The 13,603-nt window shown below is 40.6% G+C and overlaps 1 protein-coding gene across 1 annotated transcript in view; it reads left to right on the top strand.

The window, feature by feature from the left end:
- The first annotated feature begins 6,750 nt into the window (after positions 1–6,750).
- Positions 6,751–13,603, top strand: part of Iqcm (IQ motif containing M) — a 311,800-nt gene continuing 304,947 nt past the window's right edge. Inside the window, exon 1 of the mRNA XM_045130639.1 lies at positions 6,751–6,787. Coding sequence (XP_044986574.1) covers positions 6,751–6,787 — 37 coding nt within the window. The remainder of the gene's footprint in view (positions 6,788–13,603) is intronic.

The following is a 13,603-nucleotide window of genomic DNA, read 5'->3' as shown; positions in this document are numbered from 1 at the left end:
AACTTGTTGGTTTTGGTTTCTTTCCATGTTTTCCTTCCCACTTTGAAAAAAAATATTTATTTTATTTTATTTTATTTTTTTATTGCTAATGCTTGTTTCTATCAGGTAAGGTGGTAGGAACCAGAAGACTTGATAGTGAGGTCAGGAAGCGAGTGTGGAAAATGAACAGTCTCAGCTTCCTTGGGCTTTAGTTACTTTACTTATTGCTGTGTTGAAATACCTATCAAAAATAACTTAGAAGCCGGGCATGGTGGCTCACGCTTTTAATCCCAGCACTCGGGAGGCAGAGGTAGGAGGATCGCCATCCGTTCGAGGCCACCCTGAAACTACATAGTGGATTCCAGGTCAGTCTGGGCCAGAGTGATACCCTACCTTGAAAACCAAACAACAACAACAACCAACCAACCAACAAACAAAAATTACTTAGGGAGGAAATGTTTCTTTCCTGCTCACAGTTTTGAGGGGGATGGAGAAAGCCATTCTAGCCATGTCAACATGAGCACGCGGTAGCTGCTCACATTGCGTGCAGTCAGGAAGCAGAGAGAAAAGCATGCTGGCTCTGCTGTGTTAAGCCCAGTGCACGGTCCACTCACGTTCAGGTGGGATTCTTGTCTCTCCCTTATGAAACCCTCCTGGAAATAGCCGTACACACATTCTTTGAGGTTTATCTCCCAGGTGGTCCACATATAGTGAAGCAGACAGTGGGGATAAATCCATCACATTTATTCCCTGGGAGAAGAATAAGCAGAAGACAGCAAGGGCGGGGTTCTTCCTTTACAGAGTGGAAACAGTGATGAGGACAGACCCTAGGAGGGAAGACAGAAGCCATGGCTGGACAGGCAGCGAGGATGCAGCTGGCTCATGACTGGGGAAGCCTGTATAGGACAGCTTCTTTGATGACATGCTCCAGAGCTGCTGAGGACAGAGGTTAGGGCATCCTTGACATCATCATCGAGTTTTGGCATTTGGTGCCAAGTTTTATTTTTTATTTTTTTTAATTTAGCAAAGCACAAAGATCCAGTGAAGTAGTACATTTTTAGAAACTAGTGGGTCCTAAAAAGTGTTTATCAATCACTTTTTCATGTAAATGAGAACATCGAGGCAGAAATTAGACCCGGCCTCTTGACTCAGTTGTGGAGGTGTACAGACTGGGGGCTTATGAACGGCAGCCATTTGCTTCTCATTTGCATGAGAGGAGACAGCCAAGGGCCAGAGCCGGGTCTCACTGTAAATGCAGTCAAAGGCCTGGAAAGGAAATGATCAGATCAAATCCACAACAGACATGACTGCTACTGTGGGGAGAATGAAGTTGAATAGGGAAAGAAGGGTGCGCTTAGAAGCTACGTCAGCAGCCCAGGGATGGGACGGTTATGTATGAAAGAGGTGGGGGAGATGGGGAGATGCATGTGCATTTTGAGGGTAAAAATTCTACCCAGTTCCACTGGATTGGATGTGGTAGGCAAACACATGGGAGAATTCTGAAGATTGCTGGCCTGAGCAGCTGGTACATGTTGACAGTTTCTGAGACATGAAAGTGAGCTGAGGCAAAAGTGCCTGATGGTTTGGGGTTTGGAGACTTGGGGGTGAAGGAATTCTGGGGACAAAGTTTGGGGTGAAAGGGAAGAACCTTTTCTGTCTTTTGTCCTTATATCAACTCTTAAAACTTTCTGTCCAGACCCCTAGATTAGCGCATTTCCCTGAATCTTGCTGATACCACTGGGCATGTCTTTGCCACCGAGTACTTCATCGTAAAGGATTCTGTATTAGTCATGGTTGTGTACAAAATTCGCTTATAAGTCAACTTGCAGCAAGGAATGCCTTATTTTGGCTGAGGGTTTCAGAGTCCTCAGCCAGGGTCGTGCGACTCCATTGCTTTGGGAGTGTAGTGGCACTGTACCTCATGATGGTAGTAAATGGTAGAAGAAGCATGCTCCCCTTGCAGTAAGCTGGAAACAATGAGAGGAGAAAAGGCCGGGGTGCCCATATCCCATTCAGTAGCATGCCTCCAATGCCTCCACTGGAAAAACTGTACCACCGCCTCATAACGTCATGGACTAGCTTGCAAGCCTTCCACGTATGTGGGCTTCGATAGAACATTTAAGATCCTCTGCAGTAGACATTCTAATCAGTCATCTACTTTAGGAAGGTTACCTAAGGGGGTGGGATGGGGTAGTGTTTACACACCTGTTTGTTTTTTCTTCATGAAGAAATTGTGTCAGAAATCCTTAGCAACCCCTGTAATGCTCCAGGAGAGCCTTACGTTGTATTTACTGGGAGAGCAATGGTGAGAGGCTTTATACAAATGTGCTGAGGTAAGTGAGAGAGAAGGACAGCCCTGGCCAGGTTGATGCAAAATTATTCCCTTACCTTTTGGGAAACTTCTTTGTGCATGCTAGGCTCTGCGGCACGCACCGTGACTATTGTCGGGAGGGAAGTAGAGTCCTTGCCTTTGTAGGAATTGCCTTCCAGAACACCGGTTTTGGAAGGGCTCTGTTGCAGTCAGGTTCACATTGCTGGTAGAAATCACCCAACCAAGAGCAGCTTGTGGGAAAAAGGTTTATTTTGGCTTACAGGCTCGAGGGGAAGCTCCACGATGGCAGCGGAAAACGATGGCATGAGCAGAGGGTGGACATCACCCCTTGGCCCACATAAGGTGGACCACAGCAACAGGACAGTGTGCCAAACACTGGCAGTAACACTCATAAGCCCATCCCCAACAATACACTGCCTCCAGGAGGCGTTAATTAATTTCCAAATCTCCATCAGCTGGGAACCTAGCATTCAGAACACCTAAGTTTATGGGGCCACCTGAATCAAACCACTGCAGGCTCTGTTCACAAAGTAAATAGCTCATTAACTTTCAGCAACAGAAAATGTGACCCTCACATTTTCTGTCCCATGGACCATCTGCATTCTCAACTCCTTGTATTTCTTGTGCCATTTCTTCTGTCTGCTTTTTCTGTTTCTCTTACGTCAACCAGTCTGCCCCACTCAGATTTAGTTTTGAGTGCCCTAGGAGTGTGTTAGCTTGTCTTGTTCTGATTGGCTGACACCTGTCTTGATTTCACAATTATCCCTGGTCCACCATTTGAGGCATAGTTCAGATCCTCCTGAATCTTCTAATTCTCAGCCTTTGATATTGTCATTTTCATTTGCAGCTCATATACTCACAAGTTTATAGCACTTACTACACAAAGTACATAGACATTCATAGGGCATCTATAATATAGTTGTTTGTGTCATAATTTTAAAATTTGATTATGCTTTTGCCTTTTCTTCCCCCATATAGTGGTAAGTCCCCTGCACATCATACTACCAGATATGTATTTATAAGTCAGTCAATGCATTAAGATGGATTCAGTCTCATAACTATGGGCATTTAAAGTGGGAAGGGATCCTTTTCGTGCTGTTTTCTGTAACTTTGCCAATATCAAGGCAGCTCTACCCTCTACAGTTTTCTTTCTTTTTTTCTTCTTCTGGTTTATTTTTTTTTGAGGTAGGGTCTCACTCTAGCCTAGGCTGACCTGGAATTCACTATGGCGTCTCAGGGTGGCCTCAAACTCACAGCAATCCTCCTACCTCTGCCTCCGTGTGCTGGGATTAAAGGCGTGCACCACCATGCCCGGCTCCTCTAAAGCTTTCATCCCCCCTCATCTCCTGTCCTGGGTGGATTCCTCATCCTCATCTACTGTCTTGGGGTGGATTCCTCATCCTCACCTGTTGTTTTGGGGTGGGTTCCTCGTCCTCATCTATTTTTGGGGTGGCGTCTTCTCCAGGCACTGGTTTGTTCAGGTATTCCTGTGACAGCACCCTGCAGGAAATGTAGCACGTAGATTCATTGAAAGGACACTGGGGTGTCTGGCTTACTAGCCAATTTAATATGAGATGGCACTCCTGACACATTGAATTAAGATGGAAGAGGCAGCAGCCCCAAGACCAATCTACTCCGGTAAAGATAAAAACAAGAAAATGTTAGAGCAGGAGACATTTCTCTTGTCTCTGTATCTTTTTTTGTTTGTTTTTGTTTTGCAAGGTAGGGTTTCACTCTAGTGTAGGCTGACCTGGAATTCACTATGTAGTCTCAGGGTGGCCTTGAACTCATGGCGATCCTCCTACCTCTGCCTCCCGAGTGCTGGGATTAAAGGCATGTGCCACCACACCCAGCTTTTTTTTTTTTGTCTCTGTATCTTTAAATGTATGAAGACAGCAATTAGCTCAACCAGAGGATAAGTTCTGATTGTTAACTGCTGAGTGAGGTGCTACATTTTAAATTGTCAGGGTCTACTTGCAGAACTATAAGACCATATACAAGTTCTGTGCTCATGTATAACATAACATAACATATCATACCATAACAAACATAATATAATATAATATAATATAATATAATATAATATAATATAATATAATATAATATAATAATATGCTATAATGAATGTAATATAATATAATGTAATATAATATATTAATATAACATAATTAATATAATATAATGCTGAGAATTTGAGATACGATTTTTTTTCCTGGTTGTTATTGATTGTAAGGTTTTGCCTACAGTGGCCACACCCCTGTACTCCAGGAACATCCCTTAGTCTGTGAGCACATAATTACAGTTAGTACTTTATAGAAGCTGGCTTACGTGTCACTCCAGCAATCCCCAGATTGCTCAACAGATTTTGTTCTTTTTTTGGGTGTGTGTTTTCAAGGTGGGATCTCACTCTGGCCCAGGCTGACCTGGAATTAACTCTGTCATCTCAGGGTGGTCTTGAACTCATGGCGATCCTCCTACCTCTGCCTCCCTAGTGCTGGGATTAAAGGCGTGCGCCACCATGCCCGACTTACTTAACCGATTTTGGATACTTCACTCACAGTTTTGTGGCTGAGTCAGACAATAGAACAGTTATACTTAGTATTAGAACAAGAGGCTCTGTGGATTTCTGTAAAGCATTTATTACTCCTCCTTCTAGTTATACAGCCATAGTGTACATAGTCATCTCCACCAGTATAACTGACTCCCAGATGTAGAGACATTTGATGCATTATGGATATTACTTTGGAAAGCATTTAATGTCAAAGTAAGGCCTCAGTTCAACCCACCTATTAATTAGGACTTTATTGAGCATCTCCTGAATCTAGTATGCTGAGCTGGGAACCACAGAGTCAAGGATTAAAGATAGGGGTTCACGCCTCTAACTGAACCTTTAAACCTCGGGGGAACTTTTGATAATGCACATGCCAAGACCTTGCCCAAGATGGATGTATTTATTTTATTTTATTTTTCTTTATGAGAGAGAGAGAGAGAGAGAGAGAGAGAGAGAGAGAGAGAGAGAGAGAGAGAGGGAATGTGCGTGCCAGGGCCTCCAGCTGCTGCAAATGAATTCCAGATGCATGTGTTCCCTTGCGCATCTGGCTTATGTGGATCTTGGGGAATTGAACCTGATTTCTTTGGCTTTGCTGGCAAGTGCCTTAACCGCTAAGCCATCTCTCTAACCTTATTTTTTTAAAACTCTAGAGATTTCAGGTAGCTATCTAAGGTAAAGTACTACCAGTGTTTAATGTAATTTTGTTTTCAAAGTACATCATAGAGTCTATTTGGGAACACAGGACTTTTGGAAATACTACTCGTGTGTATGTGTGTGTTTAGCTTCTAACAGAGATAACATAAAAGTCCCCAGGGAGAGGATAAGACAGAATAATGACTGTCCAAGGCAGAGTCAGGTCACTGAGGCTGGGATGGTCAAGAAGGAGGTGGGATTTGAATTTAGGCTTAAGGGCACAGAGAATATTAGTGACTACGGATTAGATAGCAGGGAATTATGAGCAGAAGATTAACTAACATAAACTGAAGCTCAAGGCAGGAGTGTATAACAGGTGTACCCGGTGGTAATCAGATACTAGTTGGCAAGTAGTGTGAAATCATGAGTTTGCGTAAGATTTTAGGCTTGAATATCTGGATTTGAGTTCTGCATATTATGCTTCTTTTGGTAAAGACATGAATTATTTGGGTTGATTTCAGGAGCACGGGCTGCTAAATGAGACATCTTTATTATTATTTATTATGAGGACAACAGAACATAATGAGGGAGATTATGATCAAAATCCATTTTTATGCTTTTTATTTCTTTTTCTCAGCCCTAGTACTTATACTCCTAGATCTCCAATAAAAGCTGAGTGGAAAAAAAAAAAGAGAACACACATACATGCACAATAAAGGATGTTTCAGGGCTAGGAAGATGGCCCAGCGGGTAAAGTGCTTGAAGTGTGAGATGCTGAGTTCAATCCCCAGCCCCACACTAACGCTGAGCATGGTGCCATGTACCCGTAATCCCAGCGTGGGGTTGGGAGGAGGTGGAGATGAATCCTTAGGGATTACTGGCCAGCGAATTTACCCAAATTGATGAGCTCAAAGTTCAACAGGAACCCAGTTTCAAAGAGTAAGGTGGAGAGTGATAGAGGAAGATGCCCATTATTGACCTCTGACCTCCACACTCACTCACATCTCTGCATGCATGTGTACCCACACACGCTACACACACACACACGCTACACACACACACACACGCACACACACACACACACGTGCACACATATTCACCAGACACTCATGTACTTACAAAAGAAAAGAAAGTGATAATTACTAATCTTACTTATTTATGAGTGAATGAAATAGCAAAAATAAATAATCATCATTTCTGACTATGTTTAAGGACTTTGAGTGCACCATTAAAGAGATTACCTCAGCTGTCAACCATGGCATCTGAAGAGGCCCCACCTACAAAACCAAAGTGTGAGTACCCATGCTTCCTGGATTACTTGACGTGCAATGCAGTGTTTTGGAAAATCTTTTGTGCTAAATTATAATTCTGAATACTTACCAGTATAATTTGTAAGAATCCATTACATTCTGTCCAAATAATTTCTGAGAGATCTATAGCATCTTTTAATTTAGTAGGTGCAGGTATGTTATCCCCTAGGCATGTGTGGCCACTGACTGCGTTATATGTACTTAGGAAAAAACAAGGCACACTACATATTTAATTTAATCTTAGCTTCAATTTAAAAACAGATACTACTATTAGAGAACTTAGTGATAAAGGCCTACTTTTTCAAGTTAATATTTTATAAAATCAAAATATGGATCAAATATTCCGAATAAAAATTTAGTATTTTAGATGAGACGTGTATATGCATAAAAGGCAAACAAGGAGTTTAAGACAGAAGGAAAAAGGTGTCATTCATTTTTATTATTGATTCATATTTTCATGTTCCTTGGATATATTTTATTGAAACAAAATCTATCTCAATTTAGTGTGTTATTAAGGTTAGTTTCACTTTTTGCTTATTTTTAAAATTGCTACTAGAAAAATTTAAGTTACATGTACATTACATATGCATCTCAGATTTATTTTTTCTTTTTCCAGCTTCATTGAGGTATTGCTGACAAAAATTACATATATTTCAGGGGTTACTACATATATGTAAATCCTGTGAACTCATTACTGCAATCCAGCTTATTAAGATACCCATTGCTTCATATGACTGCCCTTTTGTGAGTGCTGAGAGTAGTTCACATGTATTCTCTCAGCTCTTTTCATGTACAAAATACATTACTAACTGTACTTCATATTCCTTTTAGATTCTGTCTATCTTTGGCAGCAATAAACGCAATTCTAAATGTAGGCCCAGGTGACATGTGTCCTGTCTTTAGTGTTGCACAGTGCTGAGTTTATGTGTCTCCTGCTACATTCCCTTGGCTTTTGTTACCCTGGTGGTATCTGGCATCTTTCCAGAGCATCCACTGCATACTTTTGAAGATGAAAAGAAAAGACAGGGAGAAAGATCCAGGAAGCACAAGAGGAATGTTCTTTACATTCATTTTGCCTCTAGGTCATACCCAAGATGACTTCAGTTATGTTTGAAGTCACAATGCCGTGAGCTTGGAATTTCCCTGTTTTCTTAGCAGCCTGATCCCAGCTTGAGAAATGACATCGAGAGATATTTTTCGAGGGTAGAGTATGTTGTAAAATCTTGTTGAAGTATGTAGGAAACCTAATAATCATTTTTTATTGCCAAAAAGGTTTGATGTTTTGCCCAAGAAGATAGAGAATGCAGGAATAGAGAAGTGAGACCTGTGTCATTGAGGATCAACTCAAGGGAATGTCTTTAATGTAGAAACAAGGACTTGGGGCTTAATATAGTCTGTGGTATGGAAAAATCTTGTGGAATCTGTGTTTTGGTGGTCAACCATTGCCCTTTCGAATCTGAATTCCATTTGGTTGTTTAGCTAAATGGATAGAAATCAGAAATGTTGAATCAGAATTTAATAGGATAGATTTCATTTGAAGATATTTTTAATTTTAATTTTTTTTTTTTTTTTTTGGTTTTCCGAGGTAGGGTCTCACTCTAGCCCAGGCTGACCTGGAATTCACTGTGTATTCTCAGGGTGGCCTCAAACTCACGGCAATCCTCCTACCTCTGCCTCCCGAGTGCTGGGATTAAAGGCGTGCGCCACCACGCCCGGCTCTAATTTTAATTTTTAATTTAATTTAATTTTATTAAGATTTGAAAGTTTTATTCAAAGAGCTTCTATTTGGTTTCCAGCTCCCACAACTCTTGACCTCAGAATTAATGAGTTTAATTCTGGCTTTTCCCTTCCCCAGCTTCCCCTCTCTCAAGCTTTTCAGCACAGCTTCTCTTCACTCATTCACGCCCTTCCCTCCTTGTGAACGCTTTCTTCACTCATTCACTCCCTTCCCTCCTTGTGAACTTTCTCTTCATTTATTCATGCCCCTTTCCTCTATATGCACCTGATTAAAGAAACCTGTTTCTCTTTGATGACTCATCTGTTTAGGAAGAGTTGTTTCTGCATATGCACTTATGTCAAACTTTGCCTTACTTATTGGGTGCCTATTTTTAAGCCAAGGAATTATCTCATATAAAATAAAATTAGGAGGAGCTTAGATATGCAAGCCAAAGAAAGTCCGAGTTGTTTACATTGAAAAAAAGGAAGGACCCTAACGCACAAGAAACTAATGAAGCACAACTTTAAAAGCACTGCCTTAGCCTGGATTTGATTCACTGTGTTATTTCTCTGGTGACACTTTTGTTTTATAGCCTATCTTAATAATGCAGTGTAAAGCATTATCCCATTAAAGGGTATTCCTGAATCAGTGTGCTGGTTGGTGTTGGTTGGTTTATGCTGTTTTCTACTCTAGCATAGTTCTTACTGAATGTCATGACACTCACTTATACATTTTTATAGAAATATTAAACCCTTAAGCAACTTGAGGACAGGTCTAGCTAATGTCTTATTTATCTGAGCATGTTTAGCATCAAATAGGAACTAGCATTTGGGTGATCAATGAGTGTATGCTGAATTGAGTCCTATTGTGCTGAAGGGGGGCTTTGAGTTTTTGTTTATTTTTAATTTCTTAAACTAATGCCTCCATATTGTTTTATCTACATGTAAGCAGTGAGAGATAGAATATAGACAGAAAGAATGGGAGTGTCAGGGTTTCCAGTTGCTGCAAATGAACTCAAGATGCATGTGCCACTTTGTGCATCTGGCTTTTTGTGGGTGCTTAGGGAATCAAACCAGGTCATTGGACTTTGCAAACGCCTTAACCACTGAACAATCTCTCCAGCCCTTCATTTTTATTATTTTTTCGTATGTATGTGTGTATGGTGTGCATACATGTGTCTTGTGTAGGTGAGCATTCATATACATGTGTAAAAGCTTGTGAAAGTCAGAGGTTGATGTGGGGTGTCTCCCCAATTGCTCTCCATGTTGTTATTATTATTATTTTGATTTTTTGAGATAGGGTCTCACTCTAGCCCAGGCTAATCTGGAATTCACTATGTAGTCTCAGGGTGGCCTTGAACTCATGTGATCTTCCTACCTTTGCCTCCTGAGTAAGTGCTGGGATTAAAGGCATGTGCCACCATGCCTGGCTTCCATGTTATTTTTTGAGACAGAGTCTCATTGAATCTGGAGCTCACCTGAACAGCAAGCTATAAGGCTCCCCCAGTCACTTCTTTCTAGCACTAGGGTTACAACCTCCATGTCTGGCTTTTAAATTAAAAAAAAATTTTTTTTGTTAAATTTGAGAGAGAGAGAGAGAAAGAGAGAGAGAGAGAGAGAGAGAGAGAGAGAGAGAGAAAGGGAGGGAGGGAGGGAGGGAGGGAGAAGAGAGGGGGGAGAGAGAATGGGCATACCAGAACTTTCAGCAACTGTAAACAAATTCCAGAATGGGCACACCAGGGCTTTCAGCAATTGCAAACAAACTTTAGAAACATGCACCACCTTGTGCATATGGCTTATGTGGGTCCTGGGGAATCAATCCTGGGTCCTTTAGCTTTGCAGGCAAGCCCTTAACTTCTAAGCCATTTCTCCATCACTATATCTAGCTTTCACATGGGCTATGGGGAGCTGAACTAAGGTCCTCATGCTTGTGTGGCAAACACTCTACTCCCTGAGCAATCTCCCTAGTCTTATTTTATTTTATTTTTTTTCAGAAAGCATTCAGCTATGTAGCCCAGGATGTCTTAGAACTCTTCCTGCCTCAACCTCTTGAGTGCTGGGTTTGTGGAGCCGTGCTTGGTTTGAAGGAACTTTCTAACCCCTCTGAAATCAGACACACAGGCAAGCAGGCATTTAGTCTAAAAGAAAAGATGTTTGAATATATGTATTTGCTCTGAATAGTATATATACACATACACACAGAAGGCCTTGGCCTTGTGGCCACACACCTTTGTTTGAGAATTATGTTATTAGTAGATTTTTGTGAAGCCTCTTGGGAGAACATAGACTTTTATTGGGAAGAAGGAAACCCTGCAAATGCAGCCAGTTATATGTTATGATGATGATAAAAACATGTTTGCAGGCCTCCGGGTCTTTTGCAGTATAGAAAAGACTTATGCAATGATTATAATCAAGAGATGGCTCATTTCCTCTCATAGTTTCCATGACATTTCTTTATGTATCTTCACTTCAGAAGTTATTGGAGCAACTCTACAGAGCTCATGGAGCAGAAAGAGAAAGCAAAGGTTTATGAACCATCCTAGCATTAGCAATAAACTGATTGTATATGAAGAATGAGTTTTTCTTAAAAGATAAAATAAATATATGACATTATTTTAGGCAAGAGAAAACCTTGGGGATCAGAGGCAAGCACATATTCTTTCCCAGTGGAAAAGTTACTGTTTGTACTCATATTTTAGGTCACTTTATTGTGATCATTTCAACCTCATGATACCTTAAATGTAAAACATTGGTTATTACTTATAATAATTTATTTCTTTTGGGGTTTTTAGAAACTCTAGGGATGCCAAAGATCAAGTTATTTCATTATCTACAAATATATTAATTCATTAATTTTGAATAAAAAGGACTATAATACTGCAGTTTATTCAAACTAAATTAAAAAGTTGTTAATCTTTTTACTATTGAAGAATTGTGTGTTGATTAATAAAATTAACTAAATAAACATTTGTTGGGGGAAATTTTAGTTCAGTTACAGTAATACACAAATACCAATAGTAATAATAGTTATTTATGTTTGTTAAAAGCTTACATGTCAGGTGATGTGCTAAGTGCTTTGAGATGTCTGAATTAATCCTCTTATCAACTTTCTGTGACATAATATTATTTTCAACTAAGATAATATTAAGGTTGATGATAATAAGGTTCTTTTTTTTTGTTTGTTTTTTCGAGGTAGGGTCTCACTATGGTCCAGGCTGACCTGGAATTAACTCTGTAGTCTCAGGGTGGCCTTGAACTCACAGCAATCCTCCTACCTCTTCCTCCCGAGTGCTGGGATTAAAGGCATGCGCCACCATGCCCTGCTGATAATAAGGTTCTTGAATGAATTTGAGTTCAAATGCAAAGTAGTGTGACTAAAAAAGGAAGCTTATTTGTTTTCCTATTGTTTAGAGATTTACTGAAATGAACTTCTCCATTCTGACTGGTTTTTAGACACAACTACATTTTTTACAGATAAATTCCAAAACCAAGCATGAACTAGAAATATTTAAAAATTGTTTCCATTTTTGACATTATCATACATGTATATAAATGTACTTTGGTCTTCATCTCCCCAATGACACTCTCTTCCACTAACATCCTCTTTCTTCCCCAGTAACCCCATTCTTACTTTCACGCATTTTTTTTTTTAGGAATGAGACTTTTTATAAGTCATTCCATGTGCTATGAAACTGCATTTATAAATGCACAAATACTTACCTTCATGCATCTTAATGGAGAAGGGTCAGTTGTGATAGCATCTTAGTTTCAGATAACATCTCTTAGTTTCAGTTACAATTTGCTTCTGGATGCATAAAAACTTCCTGTTTATGTGTTCATCCTTTTGTAAACAAAAATAAATGGGAGTCTCAAGTTTGTTAACAGGATGGGTTGTTAATTTCAGAGTTTAGTTGTTCCAATGTTTGGCTTCTTGATGAACACAGCAAAGGTGGGGTGAGGGATAGAGAAAGCTGGGGGCTGGAGCTAGGGACACTCCAGGCAAATGAAGTCATCTCCATTGTCTTTGAAGTGGAGATTCCTCAGTTTCTTATCTAAGCAGGTGGTCGGAGGCCGAGGGCCCCCCACAGTGGAGTGTTTCTGCAATGTCCTTGAAGGGGAGACTCCTCAGAAATGTTAGGGGGAAAGGCAGCAATTAAGCAAGCAAAGTTTACAGAAGCAAAAGGTCAGCACATTGGCCAGCTAGTTCTCTATCTAAGTCAGGCCTGGGCCTTTTTTAAAAATGGTTATATTTGGTCTCACACCAGGGCCTCCAGCCACTGCAAACAAACTCCAGAGGCCTGGGCAACCGAGGACTTGTAGCTTATATGGGTCCTGGGGAATTGTCTTCGCAGGCAAATGCCTTAACTGCTAAGCTATTTCTCTAGCCCAGTATCTTTCTTTTTAATTTTTTTGTCTATTTTTATATTACTGAGAGCAACAGACAGAAAGAGAGAAAAAGAGGCAGATAGACAGAAAGCGAATGGGCGCGCCAGGGCCTCCAGCCACTGCAAATGAACTCCAGATACATGTGCCACCTTGTGCATCTGGACTACATGGGTCCTGGCGAATCAAGCCTCCAACTGGGGTCCTTAGACTTCACAGACAAGTGCCTAACCACTAATCCATCTCTCCAGCCCCCAATATTTTTTATTTATTTATTTATTTACTTATTTATTTATTTATTTATTTGCAAGCAGAGGGAGAATGGGCATACTAGGTCCTCTAGCCCCTACAATTGAAGTTCAGATGCATATGTTACTTTGTGAATCTGTCTCTACATGAGTACTGGGGAATCAAATCCAATTGATTAGGCTTTGCAAGCAAGTGATTTAACAACCACTAAGCCATCTCTCCAGCCTCCTGATGAAGCTTTTCTGATTTTCCCCTTTGTAACTAAGCATTAGCTTTTCATAGAAGAGCTAAATTCCTTCCCAAGGTGCCATTTTCTTCCTACTTGGGCTCTTTGGTGTTCCCTGCCCATATGTGCCACCTGTCTCCAACAAACTCTGGGAAAGCTCACCTGCCTTCTGACAATCCCAGTGGCCTTCCTGAGGCCAGCAAGAAAATGATGATTTTCTGAAG

The sequence above is a fragment of the Jaculus jaculus genome, chromosome 12 (assembly GCF_020740685.1).
Source record: "Jaculus jaculus isolate mJacJac1 chromosome 12, mJacJac1.mat.Y.cur, whole genome shotgun sequence".
NCBI lineage: Eukaryota > Metazoa > Chordata > Mammalia > Rodentia > Dipodidae > Jaculus > Jaculus jaculus.
This window is presented reverse-complemented; position numbering and strand designations above follow the sequence as displayed.